The sequence below is a fragment of the Diabrotica virgifera genome, chromosome 7 (assembly GCF_917563875.1).
Source record: "Diabrotica virgifera virgifera chromosome 7, PGI_DIABVI_V3a".
NCBI classification, from domain to species: Eukaryota; Metazoa; Arthropoda; class Insecta; order Coleoptera; family Chrysomelidae; genus Diabrotica; species Diabrotica virgifera.
Window position 1 is genome coordinate 171,642,874 of NC_065449.1, and position 23,816 is coordinate 171,666,689.

At 32.2% G+C, this 23,816-nt stretch overlaps 2 protein-coding genes across 2 annotated transcripts in view; one reads left to right on the plus strand and one right to left on the minus strand.

The window, feature by feature from the left end:
* The window catches only part of LOC114329409 (protein suppressor of white apricot), a 116,531-nt gene extending 106,397 nt beyond the window's left edge, over positions 1 to 10,134 (plus strand). Inside the window, exon 10 of the mRNA XM_050655234.1 lies at positions 322 to 10,134. Coding sequence (XP_050511191.1) covers positions 322 to 427 — 106 coding nt within the window. The 3' untranslated portion in view covers positions 428 to 10,134. The remainder of the gene's footprint in view (positions 1 to 321) is intronic.
* LOC114329413 (hyaluronidase-like) overlaps positions 7,045 to 23,816 on the minus strand; it is a 55,331-nt gene continuing 38,559 nt past the window's right edge. Inside the window, exons 3-4 of the mRNA XM_028278502.2 lie at positions 23,218 to 23,422; positions 7,045 to 16,667 (exon numbers count right to left, since the gene is read on the minus strand). Of these exons, the coding sequence (XP_028134303.2) occupies positions 16,506 to 16,667; positions 23,218 to 23,422 (367 nt within the window). The 3' untranslated portion in view covers positions 7,045 to 16,505. The remainder of the gene's footprint in view (positions 16,668 to 23,217; positions 23,423 to 23,816) is intronic.

Sequence of the window (23,816 nt, forward strand, 5' to 3'; positions counted from 1 at the left end):
ATATCACTTTTTTGCTTTGACTTATTAGCTATGTGTATGCCAAATTTCATGTCAATCCATCCAAGCAGTTCTTTAAAATTTAGAGGTTTTGCAATATTTTACCTTCAAAGAACGTACTACCCCCTTAACGAACTCGCCTGTGTTTAGAGCCAATATATGGTAGAGGATCTACAGGGTACCAGGTTTCTCCCCATATGATAATCTGACGCGCTCGTGTTACTGCAAAAATCCCCACTTGGGCTCCCCTACCACTGTATATTATGTTGTATTCTATTGTCTTCATTATTTATTGATGTATTTACTCTATCCTCTTTGTTTCAGAAAACATTCAAAAAGTCGATATGAATCTAAATCAAAAAAGAAATCTAAAAAACGTCATAAGAAGTCTGAATCAGAAAGTTCCAATAGCTCTGATAGCTCTTCATGACACCGAAATGATTTTGTACAACGTTTGATCATGTTATGCAATAAATCAAATAGGTGACTTGGAGAACAACAATTAGAATGTTCATTTTTAATCTACAAAGTGTAAAATCTGAATGTCACACGAAATTAATGAATCAAAGGTTAAAATAATGATTAAAATCCGCATTGCTGATTCTAAGTGAGGATTTAATCTCATCAAATTATTGTTCATGAAGAAGTTATAGAATTTTATCAATTTCTGAGTTTTATCCTTTTATCAGTAACTTTATTAGCTGGAAATGTCATAACAACTAATTCTACATTGCACTATAAAACATTTTTCAGTATTTTCTAGCAACACCCCATCATCAATAGATTTAAAACGCTAATGCAGGTTTTCTTGAAACTCTCCTGTTATTTTGTCGAAAACAGGGCCCTGATTTTAATTCAAATTTCGACTCGAGTCGCAATCACTATGGGGACGTTGAAATGCGACTGTGCGAGCCTTGTGGATTTTAGTTGAACTAACGAATGATGTCACAAAATAGCGACTTATCGAAATTAATAGCGACTCCAAAAAAATGGTTGATATTATAATTTCGAGTCGAAATTATTGTGACACGGACATGAATGGCATGTCCGAAAGCGAGGTTAGGTTTAGTTTAGGAGATGCGTTTTGTTTGTTTCTTGCAAGGAAAACTAAAGCAAAAGGTATTAATATGGCTGGGTTTTATGGAAATTTGCTGGTTTTGGAGGAATTAGATAGAACAATATTAAATTAGAAATATAATAATTGAGAATTTCCACAACGTGAATTATCAACACAATGAAAGATGTAAGGTAATAATCTGGGAAAATTAGTATAAAACAAGGAAAATTATGTACCAGCTATTTTATTGCTGGACATGCTGGAATCAAATCTTAAGATTTCATATATTAGTAATATAGCTATGCAAAGTCCGCAGAAAGTGTGCTATTTGGTTTATAAACAAATTAGCGCTCCGAAATCTTTTTTTTCAATTATTGCTCTGTAATTCAGAAGATTTTAACGTTAAACCAAAAACACTCGCATAAAAATTCACTGTAATTTAATTCTGCACATAGATATTTTTTTCCGATTTCTTTCGGCGGAAATTTTCCTCGAAAAATTCGGGTTTTCCAAACAAAATCTTTAATTTTCAACTCAAATTTTAGGGAAGTAATTATTTATCAATAATTAAATAACTTGGTGACATAAATCTTTTTTTGTTATGAGTGTCTTGAAGATATAAAAATTTGTATGTACAAAGAGGACCGGAATAAAACGGTAATGGTCCAAAGCTTGAAATCCTGTTGTTTATAACTCTGTCGCAAATGCCGGTCAAATTTGACCGGTTATACCTGGAACCACTCCTCGCAATTCAATTTTTTTTTCTTCGAAAGGGGCACAGAAGCCGTGCCCTTTTCAGCAGCGTTAACTTAATTTAATTTAATTTAATATTTTCTGAGGGGTTCTATTTGTTTATAAGCCAAAAAATTGTTTCTTTATAACATTCCTGAGACCGCTCAAATAGTCCAATTTCAATTCTGTAAAGTACGTTAAATAGGTATAGGTATAGTGCTTTTTTATACGAAAATCATAGTTATTCTGATGTATCATAATCTTTCTGGTTATTATTTCTACCGAAATTTTTTAATTAACATTTTAATTATTGCTAAACTATTGGTTAGATTGTCGCCGGCCTTCTGATTAATAATCTACTATAAAAAATCTTTCTTGTCATCAATTTATTTAATTATTGATAAATAATTACTTCCCTAAAGTTTTAATTGAGAATTGCAGATTTTGTTGGGAAAACTCAGATTTTCCGAGTAAAATTTTTGTTGAAGGAAATCGGAAAAAAAGTAGCTTTGCAGAACTAAATTACGGTGAATTTTTATTTGAGTGTTTTTGGTTTAAAGGAAAAATCGTAGGAGTTACAGAGCACTAATTAAAAAAAAAGAAGATTTGGGAGTGGTAATTTGTTTATAAATAAAATAACACACTTTCTGCTGACTTGTCATACCCCATATTACTAATATATGCAATCTTAAGATTCGATTTTAGCAATAAAATAGCTGGTAAATAACTTTTCCCAAAAATGGCATTTTTTCGATAATTTTCCCAGGCTATCAACAAATGTTGCGGTGGTTGCGTAGCCAATAAATCCAATAAACCGGAGCACCAACCCAAATTTTGAGCAGTAAATTGTAACTAATATCGAAATGAATAAGAATCGCTATAAATTGCGACCATCATGGCGGCGTCGAAATTAAATATCGACCTCGAAATGGATTAGAATCAGGGCCCAGAATCAAAAAGAAATATTTTTGTCTCTTATTTTATTCTTAGTAGTTCATCATCATCATTGGCTCTACAACCCATGGTGGGTCTTGGCCTGTTCCAGAATCAGCTTCCATTCCTTCCTATCCCTCGCCTTGGTTTTCCAATTTCGCAATCCTAACACTCGCAAGTCGTCTTCCACCTGGTTCTTGAATCGTGCTCTGGACCTGCCTCTTCTCCTAACTCCTAGGTCTGGATCCCGCGTATGTAAAAAAAGTTGATTAATAGCAAGCTGAAAATTTGTTAATAGCTTAAGGGTGTCTAGTCGGATAAACTTTGATATATGGGAACACTGGAACAGGGGCAGTTTTAATTGTGGAACCGGTTAAAAATTTGGAACGGTCAGACCACGAAAACTGTTCCAAATTTTTAATCTGTTCCACAATTACATCTTCCCCTGTTCCAGTGTTCCCATATATCAAAGTTTGTCCGACTAGGCACCCTTAAGCTATTAACAAATTTTCAGCTTGCTATTAATCAACTTTTTTTTCATACGAGGGATCCAGACCTATCCATTCGGTCTTCGGTTTTAAATGTCTATCGACGGCTCCACCTCATTTATTCTCTCTAAATGAGCTAGTCACCGCAACCTGTTTATTTTGATAGATCTACCAGTACTAGGCTCACTATAAAGGCGATAAGGCTCAACATTATAGCTTCTACGCCATAATATGTTTTCCTGCTATTCTTAGTATATTACTAAGTTAAATCTTCTTGTTGATGTGCCTATCCGTGACGAATGTTGGCGATCATCATGGCAATCTTCACTTTATCTGCAGCAACGCGGAAAAGCTGCACAGATGTTGTGTTGAACCAGGTTCTGAGGTTCTTTAACCAGGATGTTCTTCTTCTTGGACCTCGCTTTCCAAATATTTTTCCTTGCAGGATGGCTTGTAGGAGGGCATATCTGGATTCATTTCGCATAATGTGTCCAAAGTATTCCAACTTTCGAGATTTGATGGTGGTTAGTACTTCTCGGTTCTTCCCCATTCTTCTAAGAACCTCCTCATTTGTGACCTGATCAGTCCATGGGATTTTAAGAATTCTCCGATATAGCCACATCTCAAATGCTTCCAATTTTCGGCACATATCCTCGTTTAAGGTCCATGATTCAACACCATAAAAAAGGACAGAGAAGATGTAGCATCTCAGCATTCTTACTTTTTTACCAAGAGAAAGGTTGTGGCTCTTGAAAAACGCCCCCATACGGTTGAAGATTGATCTAGCTTTTCCGATGCGCGCTCTTATTTCTTGGTTGTTGGTCCATTCTTCATTTATTATGGTGCCGAGGTAGTTGTAGGGCCTCTCTTTCTACAGGGGTTTGGTTGATATAGAGTTGACCTTCTGTTATTTTTTTCTTGCTGACGATCATAAGCTTTGTTTTCTTTACGTTTATATTGTGTCCATATTGTTGACTGTAATACGTGATTTTGTCCATCAGGACTTGTAGGTTGTCCGCAAATACTATGGTGTCATCTGCATACCTGATATTATTTAGCCGGTACCCGTTTAGTAGAATACCTTTTTCAGTTTCGTGCAAAGCTTCGATAAATATTCTTTCAGAGTAAAGATTGAAAATTAGGGGGGACAAAATGCAGCCTTGCCTCACTCCACGCATGATTTTGACATATTCGGTGAGTTCACCGTCAACTCTGAGGTTTGCAGTCTGATTCCAGTAAAAGTTTCTAATTATTTTCAGATCTTGGTTGTTAATTACTGCTTCTTTTAGTATTTGCATTATCTTGGCGTGTTGTACTCGATCAAACGCCTTCTCGTAATCAACCAGACATGCGTATACGTCGCAATTTACGTCTCTGCATCTCTGGAATAAGACTTGTATTGAAAACAAAGCCTCTCTCGTACCAACAGCATTTATGAACCCGAAGTGGTTGGGCAAAATTTTACTTTCACATAGCTTGTAAATTCTCATATGGATTACCTTTAGCAACAATTTTAGGAGATGACTCATCAGGCTTATCGTACGGTATTCTTCGCACTTTTTGGCTCCTGGTTTTTTTGGAAGTGCAATAAACTCGATTATAGCCATTCTGTTGGTATTTGTCCAGAGTTGTATTTATGTTGTTGAATATCCTTGTGATTATTGCTATTGATTCGTTGTCCATCAGTTTAAGTAGTTTTGCTTGTATATTATCGGGACCTGCTGCTTTGCCATCCTTAGCTGTGTTATGGCAGAATAAACTTCCTGCTGTAATATTCTTGGTCCATCATTTACTTCTTCTTCTAGCTCAAAGGTGTTATCTCTTTGGTCTTCAAATAGTTTTTCTAGATATTCTTTCCACGTTCTAATTTTACTCTGTTTATCTAAGATGATGTTTCCGTCAGAATCAGTTAGATTTCCCCTCTGTCTGCGTCTTAGTCCACCTGTGAGTTCTTTAACTTTCCTATGTACATTGTGACTATCGTACTTTGATTGTAGAATCTCAATTTCTTGGCATCTCTCCATTGCTTCTTTTTCTTTCGCTTCTCTAATTTTCCTTCTTATTGATATATATTGATTGTTTTGTATGTGTCGGGGTCATTTGTGGCATTTCTTCTTTCGTCCATTAGTTTCAGGATCTCATCTGTCATCCATGATTTCTTCTTGGTTAATTTATCTGCCTTTAAGTGTCTATCCTTTACATTTTGAACTATTTCGGTCATCTGTTTGATCATTTGTTCTTCGTTCGATGCGTCTCTAATTGCAGTCACTTGCTCGTTTAAAGTGGCTTGGACCCTCATTTTCGTGTCAGGGTCTTTTAGCATACGTAGGTCGTATGATTGTAATTTCTTTTTCTGCACTATTTTGAGTTTGGCGTGAAATACTCCTGACGCGAAAGGTAAATAATTATTATTTATTATTCCGTATAAGGTTGCACCTACATTGGATCCGTATTTCTCCGATCCGATATCGGCCGACGTCGAACTGCTCTGTGTAGCTTCTCCTATCAATCGCCCGATATCGGATCGGATCCGAGAAATACGGATCCAATATAGGTGCAGCCTTACATATCTTCCATAATATTAATGTACTCGGTTGGAAACCTTTTCGTATTCAGTTCTTTCTATAGGCTTTTTAGGGAGTAATTATCATGTTTGCTCAAGATCAATATACTTTTATCTAAATTTTATACAGTTTTTTGCCGCCCTAAATCTAAACATATAAACAATTGAAAACTGTTTATCGGTTATACAATCTTCTATGCTAATCTCTTTCTACTGACTTGACCCCCTGGAGAGAGTGTAGCAGTCGTGATATCTTATTTGGTCAGTCTCCATAGATTTCTGTCCCTGGCCATTTCTATTACATCATGAATAGATCTTTTCTACTTTTATTTTTAATGTGTTTTTTTGGCAGACATTTTCGATCGTTTTAATTATTCCTAGAGGTATCTATCTTTAGTAAAACACATCATTTTACATTTACGTTTAATTTATCCCTGCCAAATGCTTTCTTAAGGTCCACAAAACATAAATATGCCGGTTTGTTGTATTCTAATGATTTTTCTTGAACTTGCCTCATTATAAATATAGCGTCGGTGTATGATCTTCCCGACTTAAAATCTTGTTCTTCTGCTAATGTTATAATTTCATTCAGTTTGTTTGTTATTACTTTGGATTTTAATGATGTATTCAATAAGTTAATTCGTCTGTAGTTCTTCGGGTTCGATTTGCCTCAGTTTTTGAAAAGGGTATTAGGATGCTTGATCTCCATTCTTGTGGTATTCTGTTTTGTTCTAGTATTTTTTGGATTAATTTTAATAGTTGTTTGGTCAGATCTTATCCTCCGTACTTTAGGAGTTCGTTTGACATTCTGTCCTCTCTTGGTAATCTTTTATTTTTTAGTTTCCTTGATGCTTTCTTTGACATGTTAGTATTCATTACTTTCCTCTCTCTAAGTGTTAATTATGTTATCTTTGAGTTTTTGTCAGCTTTCCTCGATGTTAGCGTTTTCTTATATTTCGTTCTCAGCAATTTTCTCTGCTAGTCTTTTTGTGTATACGTATTCCGTGGATTCCGTATTTACATCTGCTGGGTTGAGTCATCTTACGCTGATTATTTTTGATGGATATATTTATCTCTTTCGGTTACAACATAGTCTATCATATATCTTAACTAATTCAAACACCTGATTCTCCTAATTTATTAATATTTCCAGTAATGATTTTCCAACTTCCCTTGACGTATTTTCTTTTGCAAATTAAAAAAATGGGTGATATTCAGAATTCTTTACTTTTTAGGAACATTTATATAGGTAATTTCGCTATAAAATTTACTAGTTATATTTGTAAAATATTTATTATCAATTTGTACATAACAGGTTTGTAAAAAAAGGTAAATATAAACATTTTTCTAGTTACAAAGCAGTGTTTTGTATAAAATAAATATTAAGTAATGTCTACAATCAATTTGCACAACAAATTTCCAAATTAAAAACGAAGCATGAAAAAGTAAAATCAAACAAGGACGCCTGAAGTCGAGTATTATTGTCGTCAGAATAAATAAAAAAACTTGTAGTTTTAATTACTGTTAAAAATTGAAACTAAGTATTTTTACCAAATTTGACTACTCAGTATGTTGTGGTATGGACATGAAACTAGACATGAAAAAGGATGTGGCAATGTAATAAATGAAAGACTACAATCAGAGTTATTAGACTTTAAACCAGTTAATTAAATAATCTGTATTTTAAGATTAGAGGGTGAATGGTCCAATTTAACCATATTCTCAGTGTCTGTTCCAATGGAAGAAGCATCGGAAGATGATAAAAGTGAATTCTACGAATCTCTAAATCAACTATACACACAAGCTCTTAGCCTTCTTCTATGTGGGTAGCTTCCATGACAATTTGCCGATATTTTTCTCGATCTTGCGGCATGTAAAATTTTTCTGCTGATAATCCATTCCATTGACGAAGGTTTTGGAGCAACGGATATTTCTTCTAGTCCAAGTAATGAAGTTTAAAATAGGAAAAACCTCTCAATTTTTACAGAATGGATCGATTTCCTTGAAAATTTGAGAATAAGTAGTGGATAGTCCAAGGATCAAAATCTATGTCATGCCAAAAGGCGCTTTTGCCTTGGGGGTGGTTGCCACCCATCTCGAGGGTGCAATTTTTTTTTTATATTCTAATCACAAAAGTTGGTAAAAACGTTTATTCTAAGCAAAAAACGTTCCATATTTTTTTTGATAAAATTGATAGTTTTCGATTTATGCGCTATCGAAAATATTAGTTTTATATCGAAAAATCAATGTTTTTAATAAGTTTTCTGCTAATAACTCCAAATGTTTTCGTTTTATCAAAACAACTTTACTTGGCAAAAATGTACCTTTTGAAAAAATAAACAAAACCGTTTTTTTTTAAATTTTCTTATGGAATGCTAATGGCTTGACACAACACAAACATGAGTTGTATGCATTTATAGTTAATCACCAATTAGACATAATACTGATTTCAGAAACACACTTCACGAAAAAAAGTTTCATAAAATTTCACAACTATAAAATATATCACACAACACATCCAGATGGAACTGCACATGGTGGGACAGCAATCATTATAAGAAACAACATCAAACATTACCAGACAACTCACTATCAAAAAGCACATATTCAGGCCACAAATATAGTTGTAGAAGACTGGACAGGACCTATAACTTTTTCAGCTATATATTGTCCACCAAAACATTCCATTAAACAACCAGAATTTAAAACCTTTTTTGATACACTTGGACCTAGGTTTATTTGTGGTGGAGACTACAATTCAAAACATCTAATGTGGGGATCTAGACTTATTAATACCAAAGGCCGTGAACTACAAAAAGAAATACTAATAGATAATCTGAACATAGTAACCAGAAGGGAGCCAACATACTGGCCTACAGACCCTGCGAAAATTCCAGATCTCCTCGATTTTGCTATAGTGAGAGGAATAAATGAAAAATACTTTAAACCAAAGTCTTGTTACGATTTATCCTCTGACCATTCACCTGTTATCATAACTGTAAGCAAAAACATAACAAAAATAGAAAGGAGCTGTATATTACACAACAACAAAACAAATTGGAGTTATTTTAGATATCAAGTAAATAATCAAATCAATTTAGACATCCCACTAAAGACCGATAAACAAATCGAACAAGCAGTGGAACATTTTAACACAGTTTTACAGGAAGCAGCATGGAACTCAACACCATTACCTACAAATCGACATATGAACAAACACTGTTCCAATACAATACATGAAAAAATAATTGAGAAAAGAAGACTCAGAAAACAATGGCAATTATCAAGATCACCTCAAAGTAAAACAAACCTCAATAAAGCACAAAAAGACCTAAAAAAATTGATAATAGCAGAAAAAATGCAAGCTTTCAGGAATACCTACAAAAACTAGATGCAACTCAAGCTACTGACTACTCGTTATGGAAGGCTACAAGGACTCTACGAAGGCAGAACTATACAGTCCCACCACTAAGAACACAAACAGGACAATGGGCGAGAAGTCCTCTAGAAAAGGCCGAAACATCTGCTACCTTAAAAAAAGTCTACACCAAATGAGGGAAATTACTCACTACAAACTGAAGAAGAAATGATTTCGATACTCACAAAACCTTATCAACTAGAACTTCCTGAAAAAAGATTCACAAAAAATGAGGTAAAAAATATTATACAACACAACATCGATCCAAAAAAGGCTCCAGGATACGACCTGATTACAGGAAAAACTCTTCAGCAAGTCCCAGAGAAAGGCTTCCAATTTCTGACACAGTTATTTAACTCTATAATGAGACTAGGTCATTTCCCATCACAGTAGAAACTAGCACAAATAACAATGATACTAAAGCCAGGAAAAGAACCAGAAAATGTACAGTCCTACCGTCCTATTAGTCTTCTTCCAGTGGTATCCAAAGTTTTTGAAAAGCTGACACTTACTAAGCTAATGCCTATACTAGAAAACAAAAAAACTAATACCACCACACCAATTTGGGTTTATAAAACAACATTCAACAATACAAAAGGTACATAGAATTGTAGAGAGAATCAACGAGGACTTTGAAAATAATAGGTACTGCTCGGCGGTATTTCTGGACGTAAGTCAGGCATTTGATAAAGTCTGGCATAAAGGCCTATTATGTAAACTAAAACAGAATTTACCTACAAATTACTATATACTCTTAAAGTCATATATCACCAACAGAAACTTCCAGGTAAAGTATGAGAATGAATACACAAACATACAACAAATTCTCGCTGGGGTGCCCCAAGGAAGTGTACTAGGACCTATATTATACCTTATATTCATTGCTGACTTACCGACAGATACACATATCACTACAGCCACATTTGCGGATGATACGGCAATACTATCGTCGAACAAAAATCCCAAAATAGCCTCCGAAATCTTACAAAATAATTTAAATAAAATTCAACAATGGATGACAAAATGGAGAGTCAAAATTAATGAAAACAAATCGCTACACCTAACATTTACCACGCGTAGGGAAACATGTCCGGCTGTATACTTAAACGGTAAAGGAATCCCACAAGGGGATGAAGTCAAATATCTAGGTATGTACTTGGACAGAAGATTAAACTGGAGGAAGCATATATGTACTAAGCGAAAACAACTGGGTCATAAGTTAAGAACCATATATTGGCTGTTGGGCAAAAAATCAAAACTGTCAACTGAAAATAAAATATTAATCTACAAATCCATCCTAAAACCAGTGCGGACTTATGGGATAGAATTATGGGGAACCGCCACACATTCCAACATTGAAATCATACAAAGATTTCAGTCCAAAATATTGAGATCAATACTAGGAGTTCCATGGTTCATAACCAATGAAGCCATCCATCGGGACGCCGGACTACCATACGTCAAAGATGACATCAAAAAGTGCGCGAAAAAACATACAGAGAAACAAGTGCATCCAAACGTGTTAGCAAAAAATTTAGTGAATAAACCGCGTACTGTTCGTAGGTTAAAACGAAAAGTTCCGTTAGAGTTAAGTGAACAATTGGTACTAAATTAATGTGTATAAGTTTATGTCAGAAATAGTCAGTGTTGTAGGCTAAGTTTTAAAAAAGGGGTGCATCACTGGATGCCTCCCTACATGTCATTCCTAATTATTGTCAGTCCTATTACTTATTGTCGGTTATCTACCTAAACATTTAGGTTTAGATTGTATAGATAGATTGTAATAAACGTGGGGTTAATAAAAAAAAATCTTGTAAGACCAATAGTAATCGAGCTATACTGTATTATATGTTGGCTCTTCTTCATCAAATGCTAAATATTGTAGTTAGTCAAAAGACGGGAAAACTATGCATTTTTCGAGGACAACTTGTTCAAACTAATTTAAAGTACTTAAAAATATCTATCTCCAGAAATAAAAAAGTCTCTAGCTCAAAAATTAACTGACTTATAATCAAAAGAATGTCAGTCCCTATTTTTTTCAGCGAAAAAGTGATCGCAAGCAACCCGCCATCACCACCCTAATTAAACTTAGTCATTGACCTTATTTGGTCTTTTTTATTTATGTATTATTAATAGGTTCTAGAAATTTGACCGGCTTAAAATGATTAGTTTTTTAAAAAAATGGAGTTAAAATAAATAACGAATTTTTGTAGTTTGGAAAAAAATGGCCCTTTCTTCAGAATAGCAAGATTAGCATCAGAGATACGAAAAAATATTTAAATATGAAATTGTAGCTTATTTAATTTCCAATAACCTGGTTTACAACAATTTTTTCTACGGCAAAAATTTAGTGAGCTATTAACAATTAAAACTTGTAGTAACATGCAAAAACCACCTTTACCAACCCTTTCAAAGTCACCTTTGCGACTGGGGATTTTAAAAAGATTTAATACTAATAGACTTATAGATCTTGTAAACACCTACAAAATTATTTTTACCAAACTTTCTAAGATAAAAAATAAAAAAGTTACGGTTAAAAAATCAATATATTTTTTTTAAAAAAAAGGGAGAAATCCAATTGGAATCATAATCATGTAAGTTAGCGGTGTTTTTAGTCATTTGCCTTATTCAGTCTTATTTATTTATGTATTATTAATAGATTCTAGAAGTTTGGCTGGGTTAGAATGATTAGTTTTAAAAAAACTGAAGTTAAAAGCGAATAACGAATTTTTGTAGTTTGGTAGAAAAGGCCATTTTCTTCAGAATAGAAAGATTAGCATCAGAGATACGAAAAAATGTTTAAATATAAAATTGTAGGTTATTTAATTCCCAAGAACTTGGTTTGAAAACAATTTTTCTATGGCAAAAATTGAGTGAATCGTAAATAAGTAAGTATATCGAAAAACATTAATTTTTTCTATACAAAACTAAGACTTTCGATAGCGAATAAATCGAAAACTGTTAATTTTATCAAAAACATGTATACGACATTTTTTGCTTAGAATTAATGTTTTTATCAAATTTTGCGTCAAAATATAAAAAAAATTCCAACCCTAAGATGGGGTGGCAACCACCCCCATGGTAAAAGCGCCTTTCGGAATCATATAGATTTGGATCTTTGGACTATCCACTACTTATTCTCAAATTTTCAAGCAAATCGATCCATTCTGTAAAAATTGCGAGGTGAAAAGCTTCGATTCCTGGCCTATTCCTACCAATTCCTTTGAGTATTAATTGCAGTATCCAGTATCTGCTATCTCATATGCCCCAGATATTCAAGTTTTCTCTTTTTTATCATCTTCAAGTCACCTTGGCTTTGACCTATTCGACTTCTCTGTTTGAAATGTGTTGAACCAATGATATTCTACGAATGCCCTTCTACGATATGACCACATCTCCACATCACGATATCAAAATACTAAGGGTATATAAACGTAAAAGTATGCATAGAAAAGTACGTAAGACATGTGGCAGGAAGATATAGTCTAAATAACGTTACAAATGACAATGCGATTTTGCGATTGATCGATTTTGCGACAGGCTACCACTTGTTATCAAAACCACCCAGTTCGCTAGAAAAAAGATCCATAAGCAAAATGGAGATCAAACGATGGAAGAACAAATAATCAAAAGTATCATATGTATTGAGAGACTACATATATCATGTATTAAGAACTATGAGACGACATCCAGATAGCGACACGGATCATTTTCTCGTGAATTCCAAGCTCAGAACAAGAATTTCATTACAAACAATATATAAACAAAGATCGAAAGATGGAATGTTGCAAAGCTGGAAGAAGAAGATAAGGAAATACAGTACCAAGTAGAAATAAGAATAAGTACCTATAAGGAACACTGACTGAAAAATCAAACGAATACAATAACACTGTGGATAGCTATGGTAGATTACGAGAAGGCATTTGACTCCATATATGTTTGGGCAATTCTTAATGCCTTAAGCAACAATAGAGTTGATATATACAAGGTGTCCCAAAAGTAGCGGAACGCTCGAATATTTCGTGAAATGAACATCGAATCAAAAAACTGAAAAATACGTGTTTAATATTTTTCAAAAATCTATCGAATGACACTAAACACGACCCCCCACTCCACCCCCTGGAGGTGGAGTGGGCGGTAACTTTAAAATTTTAAATTTTTATTGCAGATTTAGATTCCCTACGTAAACGTTAGCAACTTTTATTTGAGATATTTTTTCGAATTATATAGATGGCGCTATAATCGGTAAAAACGATTTATCGTCATACCATAGGTAAATTACAGAAATGGTCTAATACTAATATCTCGAGAAATACACTTCCAAATGGAAAACCAAAAAAAAGTTTTTAATATTTTCAAAAACCTATCGAACGACCTCAAACATGACCCCCCCACTCCACACCCTGGAGGTGGGAGTAACTTTAAAATCTTAAATAGGAACCCCCATTTTTTATTACAGATTTGGATTTCTCATAAAAAAATAAGTACCATTTATTCAAAACATTTTTTAGAATTGTTGATAGATGGCGCTATAATTGAAAAAATGCGATTTATTAGCGCCATCTATCAACAATTCTAAAAAATGTTTAGAATAAATGTTACTTATTCTTTCATGAGGAATCCAAAATTGCAATAAAAAATGGGAGTTCCTATTTAAGATTTTAAAGTTACCCCAACCTCCAGGGTGTGGAGTGGGGGGTCGTGTTTGGTGTCTTTCGATAGGTTTTTGAAAAATATGAAACACGTGTTCTTTGGTTATTCATTTGAAAGTGTATTTCTCGAGATATTGAACGGTTTCTATAATTTACCTACGGTATCACGATAAATCGTTTTCACCGATTATAGCGCCACCTGCCCGCAATTCGAAAAAATGTCTCGAATTAAAGTTACTTACTTTTACATAAGGAATCCAAAACTGCAATAAAAAAATGGGGATTTCCATTTAAGATTTTAAAGTTACCTCCTATCCCACCTTCAGAGGGTGGAGTGGGGGCTCGTGTTCAGTGCCATTCGATAGATTTTTGAAAAATATTAAACACGTATTTTTCAGTTTTTCGATACGATGTTCATTGCGCCAAATATTCAACCGTTCCGCTACTTTTGGGACACCCTATATACAGGGTGATTGATTCGTAGGGTAAAGCTCAATAGCTCCGCTATAGTAATAGATAGCAATAAAAGTTAATAACAAAAATTGTAGCCACTTTTGAGCTTCACATTACAAAATTAGTTAGAATGTTACAGGGTGTTCGATAACACAGTGGCAGACCTAACTTATGTTTTTTTAAATGGAACACCCTATATTTTATTTTATATTCGAAATCCTGTTAACTTCTCCATCACAAAAATATAAAGGTTTGTAATGTTATACAGGGTATTTACAAAGTTATAAGCAATTTTGTATGAAAATCGTAACAAGTTCCCTGTATAAATAAAAATAAGCACAACGCAATGGTTTATTAATGCCATATTTTTTTATTTATTGTCAAAATTTTTAAGAATTATTAATATTGCTAATTTTCTTTATATCAAATACAGGGTGAGTCAAAACGCAAGTACATTATTTTCTCAGTAATGTTAAATGGAACACCCTATATTTTATATCATTATTGAAAAATAACATTACCGTACTTTAATTTTTATATAACATTCCCTATGCCCAAATTTATTAGTTTTTGAGATATTTCATTTTTCAGAGCAAATTATTTTAGGTGTTTAAATTTATCTAAATTTTAATTAAGCCATGACTGAATTGACAATTGAAGATTACCGATTATCAATCCGGTAATCAATGTAACACTGTAGCAAATAAAGAAATAAAAATAATTTATTAGTAATACATTTTACAAACAAAAACACAACCACTACATGCAACATTTTTGAAACAATTAAAAACTATCTTTTTATGTAAATGCAACAAATAAACAAAGAAAATTAGTAATAAATTTTACAAAAAAAAACACACAAACACAAAATACAATATTTTGTGAAGACAATAAATTAAACACTACTTTTGTATGTAAATGTAACAATGTAACAAATAAAGAACGAAACATAATTTATCAGTGAAACATTTTGCAAAAAAACATGTTTGAAAAAATTAGAAGCTACTTTTAATAAAATATTTTTAATATTTAATTACATAAGGTGTTCAAAATTATCTCCTAACACATTTATGTACGCCTAAAAACGATCATTGAATGAGCTACTTACTCTACGGAGCATTTGTAAATTAGCACATCGAAATACACTTTGTATTCTATTTTTCATCTCATCCCTTGTTGTTGGAGGTATTTTATAAACTTCATTATTAACGTAACCCCAAAAAAATCAGTCCAGTTTATTAAATTCTGGTGATTTGGGTGGCCACGCTACTGGTCCATTGAAAAATGAAAATATCTCGAAAACTAATAAATTTATACATAGGGAATGTTATCTAAAAATTAAAGTACGGTAATGGTACTTTTCAATAGTGATATAAAATACAGGGTGTTCCGTTTAAAATTACTGAGAAAATAATGTACTTGCGTTTTGACTCACCCTGTATTTGATATAAATAAAATTAGCAATTTCGACCATTTTTGAAAATTTTGACAATACGTTAAAAAATATGGCATTAATAAACCATTGTTGTTTTGCTTATTTTTATTTATACAGGGAGTTGAACTTGTTACGATTTGCATATAAAATTGGTTATAACTTTGTAAATATCCTGTATAACATAACAAACCTTTATATTCTTGTGATGGAGAAGTTAACAGGATTTCGAATTTAAAATAAAATATAGGGTGTTCCATTTAAAAAAACATAAGTTTGGTTTGCCACTGTGTTATCGAACACCCTGTAACATTCTAACTAATTTTGTAATGTGAAGCTCAAAGGTGGCTAAAATTTTTGTTATTAACTTTTATTGCTATCTATTACTATAGCGGAGCTATTGAGCTTTACCCTACTAATCAATCACCCTGTATATGGCAGATATACAAAAGATTGATAGATATACAAAAATCATTAAATATATATGGCAATGCTACATCACAAATAAAAACAGAGGGGAAACAGAAAAGATACAACTGCAGAGACGGGTTAGACAAGGAGCTTCTATCTCACCCAAACTGTTCACTCTAGTTATAGACGATATGTTTCGAACTTTGGAATGGGCAAATAAAGAATAGACGGCGAAAACCTTAATCATATGATATTTGCCGATGGTACGATATTAATACTACTATTAAACTTTTAGCAAATTAATATGGTGAAAAAATAATGACACATTAGTAAAACATAGACGTTTCGTATCGTAACCTGTATAAAGATTTAAGAAAAACTATAAGCTAATGATGGCCCTAGTATATTATCCATATAATTGTATAATTCTATACACTTGTTTCGAGTATTGACATCATTACTGCTACCCCATAGTACTACTCCGTCAATATTGGCGCTAGCTAGTACAGTAAATATGTTGAAGACATCTGACTAAAAAAAAAAATAATTATCAAAGTAAGTTTTATTTTATTATACAAATATTTATAAAAATTAGGCCACCGAAAGATCAGAAAAATCAGAGTGATAAGACCAACCTTAGTAATGACTTCAACAAACATTAAAGTTGTATCTGTACATAAAGGATATTTACATATTATATGAAATATGTGATAAAATAAGATGTGATATTTTATTGTGCTGGAAGAGGAGAATTCAAGTGTTACGTACAGAAGACAAGAATATGACATCGGAATAAAAGAAAATAAGAGAAAACTATTAATAGCCCGGGAGGTAGTGTCAAATTTGACCAGAGCATTTTAGCATGGCTGTTTTCTATTTATTTAGTTAGGTGTTCTAAAGCTTATTAATAAATTATGTGTCAGCTGACCCATACCCGGGGATTTTAGGCAAGAAAAGGTAAAATGTGAAACTTGATGGAAAAACGCTACAACTTATATGTTAAATATTTATCTCCGTTACTTACGTGTATAACGTAGAATACCTAGCTACTGGCTTTCATCCAGGGGACTCGGGTTCAATTCCTGGCGTTGGAGATTTTTTGTTTTTAAAATTGACATTTTCATTTGAAAAATAATTATTTTTTGATATCCATTTGATCATAGATATTATGATTGACCTTAATAAGCAAAGTTGTTGTTCATGAACCCCTGAAGCTGAGTTAGTACGAATCTACTTTTTTATTCCAGAAATATCTACCCCGACATTCTGTTTTATTTTTTTGGACAAACTTTTTCTTAATTTTATATGATGTAGAACCAAAAGACACATTTTTCTAGTACCCTGTCCAAACATGAGGGTTCGGATACATGAACCCCTGAAGCTTTTTTGATCAAGTGCATAGTTTACGATTCTATAAGTATTATTTTGTATTTTGACAACGACACCCGACTTAAGCGTCGGAACGTTAATAAATTCATTTTTTGGTAAAATTGTGGCTTATTTCCCATTTAAAATAGTTCATTATAAAAATGCCACAAGGAAATAGCTTCAGAACAACATCTATCTATAAGGGACATACAGACAAACATTAATTTTTATATATTATAGAGAACAGGTGAAAAAAATGGGGGTTGCTGATAGAAAAGTGAAAAATTAGGGTTGTATGTATCTTTTGGTTCTACATCAATTAAAATTAAGAAAAAACAGTTTGTCCAAAAAAATAAAAAAGAATGTCGGGGTAGATATTTCTGGAATAAAAAAGTAGATTCGTACTAATTCAGGAAGCTTCAGGGGTTCATGTACAACAACTTTGCTTATTAAGGTCAATCATAATATGATCAAATCCATAGTTTACGTTTACGATTCTATAAAAGACATACAGAATACAGACTTTTTTATATTGTGTCGTATAAATAATAAAAACGTGGTATTATCAAAAAATAATTATTTTTCATATCAAAATGTCAATTTTAAAAACAAAAAAAATCTCCAACGCCAAGAATTGAACCCGAGTCCTTGCGTGAAAGCCAGTAGCTAGGTACTTTAGTCTAGTATACACGTGAGTCCCGGAGATAAATATTTGACATATAAGTTGTAGCTTTTTCCATCAAGTTTCACATTTTACCTTTTCTTGCCTAAAATCCCCGGATTTGAGCCAGCTGACACATCATTTGTTAATAAGCTTTAGAACACCTATATCTAAATAAAAAGCTCCATGTTAAAATGCTCCGGTCAAATTTGACACTACCTCCCGGGCTATAAGAAAGGTATTAAGAATATTTATGAAAATACAAAGGATATCGAATAGAACTTAAAATAGACGAAAACAGCAACACAAATGGAATATGAGTTTCGGAATACGGAATATACAAGGAATCAAAAATAAACAAAAGATAATTAATATGCAAGAACTAAGAAATCGGAATTTAGACGTAGACATCCTGCCAGGGACTAAGCAAAAAGGAAACGGAAGCGAAAAAGTGAACAACTATACAGCGTGTCTACTTAAGTTGGAAACATATGGGAAACTTTTTTGTTATGCATTTTACGAAAAAAAGTTATTCTTTACAAAAAGTTCTGCATGCTCTAAAACCTAAGATTCAATCATCAGATATCAAATTTTTTAAATATTATACGAGGTATGTCAAAAAATATGAACTTCGTTCAAGAGTAAAGTACCTTTATTTCTCTCAATATTGAAAATTTTTATTATGAAAAGTTGTTTGGAAATATAAACTAAGATCAAATATGTAATTACATGCTTTTAATTGGAAAAAAATATTTTCCAAATTTTTCTCAAATATATTGATACTAACTTTGTTTTTATTTATTTCACATACGATAACTCTTTTATTATTACTTTTACGAAAAAAAAAGTATTCTTTATAAAAACCTCTGTATGTCCTAAGACCGAAGATGCAACCATCAGATATCACATTTTATTAATTTTATACGAGGTATGTCAAAAAATATGAATTTCACTCAAGAGTAAAGTACCTTTATTTTTCACAATATTGAAAACGGTTATTAACAAAGTTGTTTAGAATTAAAAACTATGTTTCAATATGCAATAACATCCTTCTAATTGAAATATTGTGAAATATAAAGTTACTATAATCTTGAGCGAATTTCATATTTTTTGACACACCTCGTATAAAATTAATAAAAGTTGATATATCATGGTTGTGTCTTAGATTTTAGACCATGCAAAGCTTTTTATGAAGAATAACTTTTTTTCGTAAAATGAATAATAAACGAGTTATCATATTTGTAATAATTAAAAACGATGTTGGGTAACCATAAATTTGAGAAAAAATTTTTTTTTCAATTAGAAGCATGTAATTGCATATTTGATCTTAGTTTTTAATTTCAAACTACTTTTTATCATAAGAATTTTCGATATTGAGAGAAATAAAGGTACTTTACCCTTGACCGAAATTCATATTTTTTGACATACCTCGTATAATATTGAGAAAATTTTATATCTGATGATTGAATCTTAGGTTTTGGGGTATGCAGAATTTTTTATAAAGAATAACTTTTTTTCGTAAAATTAATAATAAAAAAGTTTCCCATATGTTTCCAACTTAAGTAGACACGCTGTATATACATGCTACTTGAGATTTATCTACAAGATCAGATATTGTAGACAGATTCCTACAGGATAACGGTGAAAAAACGGGACTTTTTACACTCTTCTTTGCTGCTGACCAAATAGTGACCGGGGAAGATGATGCCGATCTTAGCTATACGATATGGAAATTAAAAGAAGAATCTGAAGCGGCTGGTCTAAAAATGAATATGGCAAAATGTGAATATCACATTTAGCAATATAGAGCAATAACACGAGCGTTAAACTCTTTTCTCTGGCAAGCGCCAATCAAGAAAGAAACAAAAACATCTATAGAAGAATTGTATTAAATGTTACACTATACGGTTCGGAGGTTCGTGATGTTACCAAAGCTCATAAAAACAATCTAATGACGACAGAGCTAAACTATTTAAGACGAAGTTGTGAAAAATTAAAACTAGAAAAGGTCCAAAACGAGCAGATAATATGAGATGAAACGTTAAAATAAATGTATTTTAAACTGAAATTGTAGTAGACCGCATAGTAGGGCGCATCTGTAAAAATATTAGTAAATTTGGACGTTGAGAGGTGACTCAATTTTTTTGCAGAAATTGCTTAAAAATAACTCAAATAATAATAATTGAGTTATCCTCCCTCTCAACAAGGTCAGGAACATTGTTTAAATAATCAAAATGTCAAAAATTGAAGGGAAAATTCGATTTTTTTCTTCGTTTTTTGATTATACCTTTAAAAATATTCATTTCCGAGGAAAGTTGTATTGACATAAAAGTTGCGTAATTAAATTTCCTACAATACAGAATTACTTAAAAATTAAAAAAAAATAGTCACCCTTGTTGCAAAATAGCAATAATTGCGAAAAAAAAACATACAAAAACAAGTATTCGCATTTTACGTTTTTAAACCATTTATGCTACACTTAGGACCTTAATATTTCACCCAGAAAAACTTTATAATACAGTAAAACAATACTTTAAATTTCATTAAGATCGGTTCAATAGATTTTGCAAAATAAATTTTGCAATCCAGCTTTCGCAAAAAAATTCATTTTTTCAAAATGTTGCAGGACTGAAAATAAAGCAGATAGCAAGTAAAATTTTTTTGCATATAGAAGTGTACTGTACCTTTTATTTGCAAAATTAAAATCGGTTAACTACCACGGCGTCAGGAATTTTTTTAAATAAACATTAATTATTGGTGCTATGCGCAGGACAGCGGATAGTTTTTGATAATGATTGATACATTTTAATTTTTATTACATTTCGATATAAATAAATAAATTTGTTTATTGCAAAATAAAAACACATACTCTATCCTTTGAAATAACACTTTTTTTAGCAAAAACTTTCTTTGTTCATATATTTTAACTTAGAGAATAAAAGTTTATTATTTTTAAACATATGCAATTGTTTAAACAATATTTCACAAACAATAATAAAGTAAGTTTGATTTTTGTGGAATTAAAATATTAAAATACAACAAAATATAAAGTAAGAAAATAATATATTAGATAAAGATTGGAAGAAATTTTGGTGGAAATCAACTTGTGTGAATCGAACACCGCTGTCCTGCGCGTAGCACCAAAAATTAATGTTTATTTAAAAAATTTCCTGACGCCGTGGTAATTAATTGATTTTAATTTTGCAAATTGCAAATGAAAGGTACAGTACACTTCTATAAGCAAAAAAAATTCAACTTGCTATCTGCTTTATTTTCAATCCTGCAAAATTAAAAAAAAATGAATTTTTTTTGCGAAAGCTGGATTGCAAAATTTATTTTGCAAAATCTATTAAACCAATCTTAATGAAATTCAGAATGTTATTTTACTATATCATGAAGTTTTTTCGGGTAAAATATGAAGGTCCTAAGTTTAGCATAAATGCTTGAAAAACGTAAAATGCGAATACTTGTTTTTGTATGGTTTTTTACGCAATTATTGCTATTTTGCAACAAGGGTGACTATTTTTTAAATTTTTAACCAATTCTATATGGTAGGAAATTTAATTATTGTAGGAAAAAACCAATAAAAAAATCGAATTTTTCCTTCATATTTTGACATTCTGATTATTTAAACAATGTTCCGGACCATTTTGAGTGGGAGGATAACTCAAATATTATTATTTGAGTTATTTTCAAGCAATTTCTGCAAAAAAATTTGGGTCACCTCTCAACGTCCATCTCAAAACAGATGCGCCCTGGACTATAACCAAAATGCTGAATTTCGTTTTTTGCATTTCTTGGATAATGTGTGCTTTTCCTGGCTCATTTATGATGGTAGCAATCCTTTGATACACCTATTTTTCCAGCATCTTAATCTACACGATCCTTCCATCCAAGGTTTGGCTTTCTTCTATATCTACTTTCCATCGACTACGACATAATGATTTATCTAGGAGGGTTGCTCTACTGTGATCTTACTAGATTTCCCGCCCATCTTAATCTTTATATTTTTATATCACGTCTTTATCGCCAGATATCTGTTTGTATTTGTGGTATATCTTACAGATGTATCTCCTCCTCCAAATACCTTTTGCACATATGCCACCGAATATTTCTCTCAGGATTCTTCGTTCAAATATGAGCAATAGGTTTTCATATGTCTTGGAGAGTCCGAGTTTTCAAAAAAAATGTGAGTACTAGCAGTAAAGGGTTTGTTATTTTTGTTAAAATAAAACTATATGTCATCTTTTACATATTTTTAGCCTTGATTTAAATTTCTTTCTTGCATTATTCGGAGTACCTAGAATTTTTTATTTTAGTGTTGCCTTTTTAACGTCTTAATTTCTTTCAATATCCAATTTTAAAAAATCGCTTTATTCCATAGTGCAAGTATTCTTCTCTCCTCAGGTCTTTATACTTTTGTTGTTCTTCCCGATCTTCTTTGCTGCATAACTTTATATGCATAGTTTTTTTTTAGATAACGTCTTCACACTCAGCATCGAACCAATCATTGCGTGCTGATGGTTTTTAAGTCCTAGAATATTATTTGCTGAGTCTAATATTGTTCTTGCACGTTTTTTTCTGTTCACTGGTTGTTAGATCCTCATTAATTCTGGTATTAGTTTTCATTATTTGGTTAATAACGTCAGACAATATTTTCGCTGGTTGACGACCCGAAAACCCTTGTCACTTTTTTGTCGGATTCGATTACCATGATCAGTAAGGTTTTGTTTACATTTTGTCATGTTATGATGATTATACTGGAGATATCTTGTAGATCTTTAATGTAGTCGTTACATGTTGGTTGCTATTGAGGTCGATTTCTCAACCTCGACAATTAGTTGCCCGTTCACTCACCTGAAGCTGTTGATTGACAAATGGGGCACTACTTATTCCGTTGGTCACTTAGTTCTATACTACTTTCAAAAGCTGGGCTGCTATTTCTGCCAAATTCGTTTCGAATGCTCTTCTCATCGAAATTAGCAAAGCACTGATTATTTATTAAGTCATGAAACATATTTCTATGGTCATGATATCATAACATAAACTTACCTTGGTTAGGAATTTATTTGTATCTTGATATTTATACCAAACGTAGATGATTATATTTTTCCTAATATTTAGGCTTTTCATTATTCTAAGGGACTCCTCTATTCTTCCTTCTATCATTTGTACTTTTTGAGTTGTAGTAAGTGATGAATTTCCTATATAAATTGATGGATAATAATTATCTGATAGTTGAAACAACCATTTAAGTCTGCAATATAAATATTAGTTTAATCTTACAGTACAATAGTTCTAAATCAAAAATTGATTTGGAGAAGTAAATATGTACATAAGAATTTGAAGCAACATTCAAATAAATGCGTGTGGTATTGAAATTAAAAAGAATACGAACATAATTAAAGGTTAAGGTTCCCTCCTCATTTCTTGAGCCCTTATCAGGGCGAGGTAACACTCTAATAGTCTAAGAGCTAGTGAACCCTCCGACTAACGGTCGTCCTGTAAGGCTAGAAATTTGTATAGTGATAATTCATAGCACACCAAGGCTAAAAACCATGACCTGGCAGGCATCAGCCCTGCACGTGTATCTACCAGGTGAATCGAAAAGTGCAAATTTAGGGGGTAAAATAAACTTTCTCCTTTAAGGT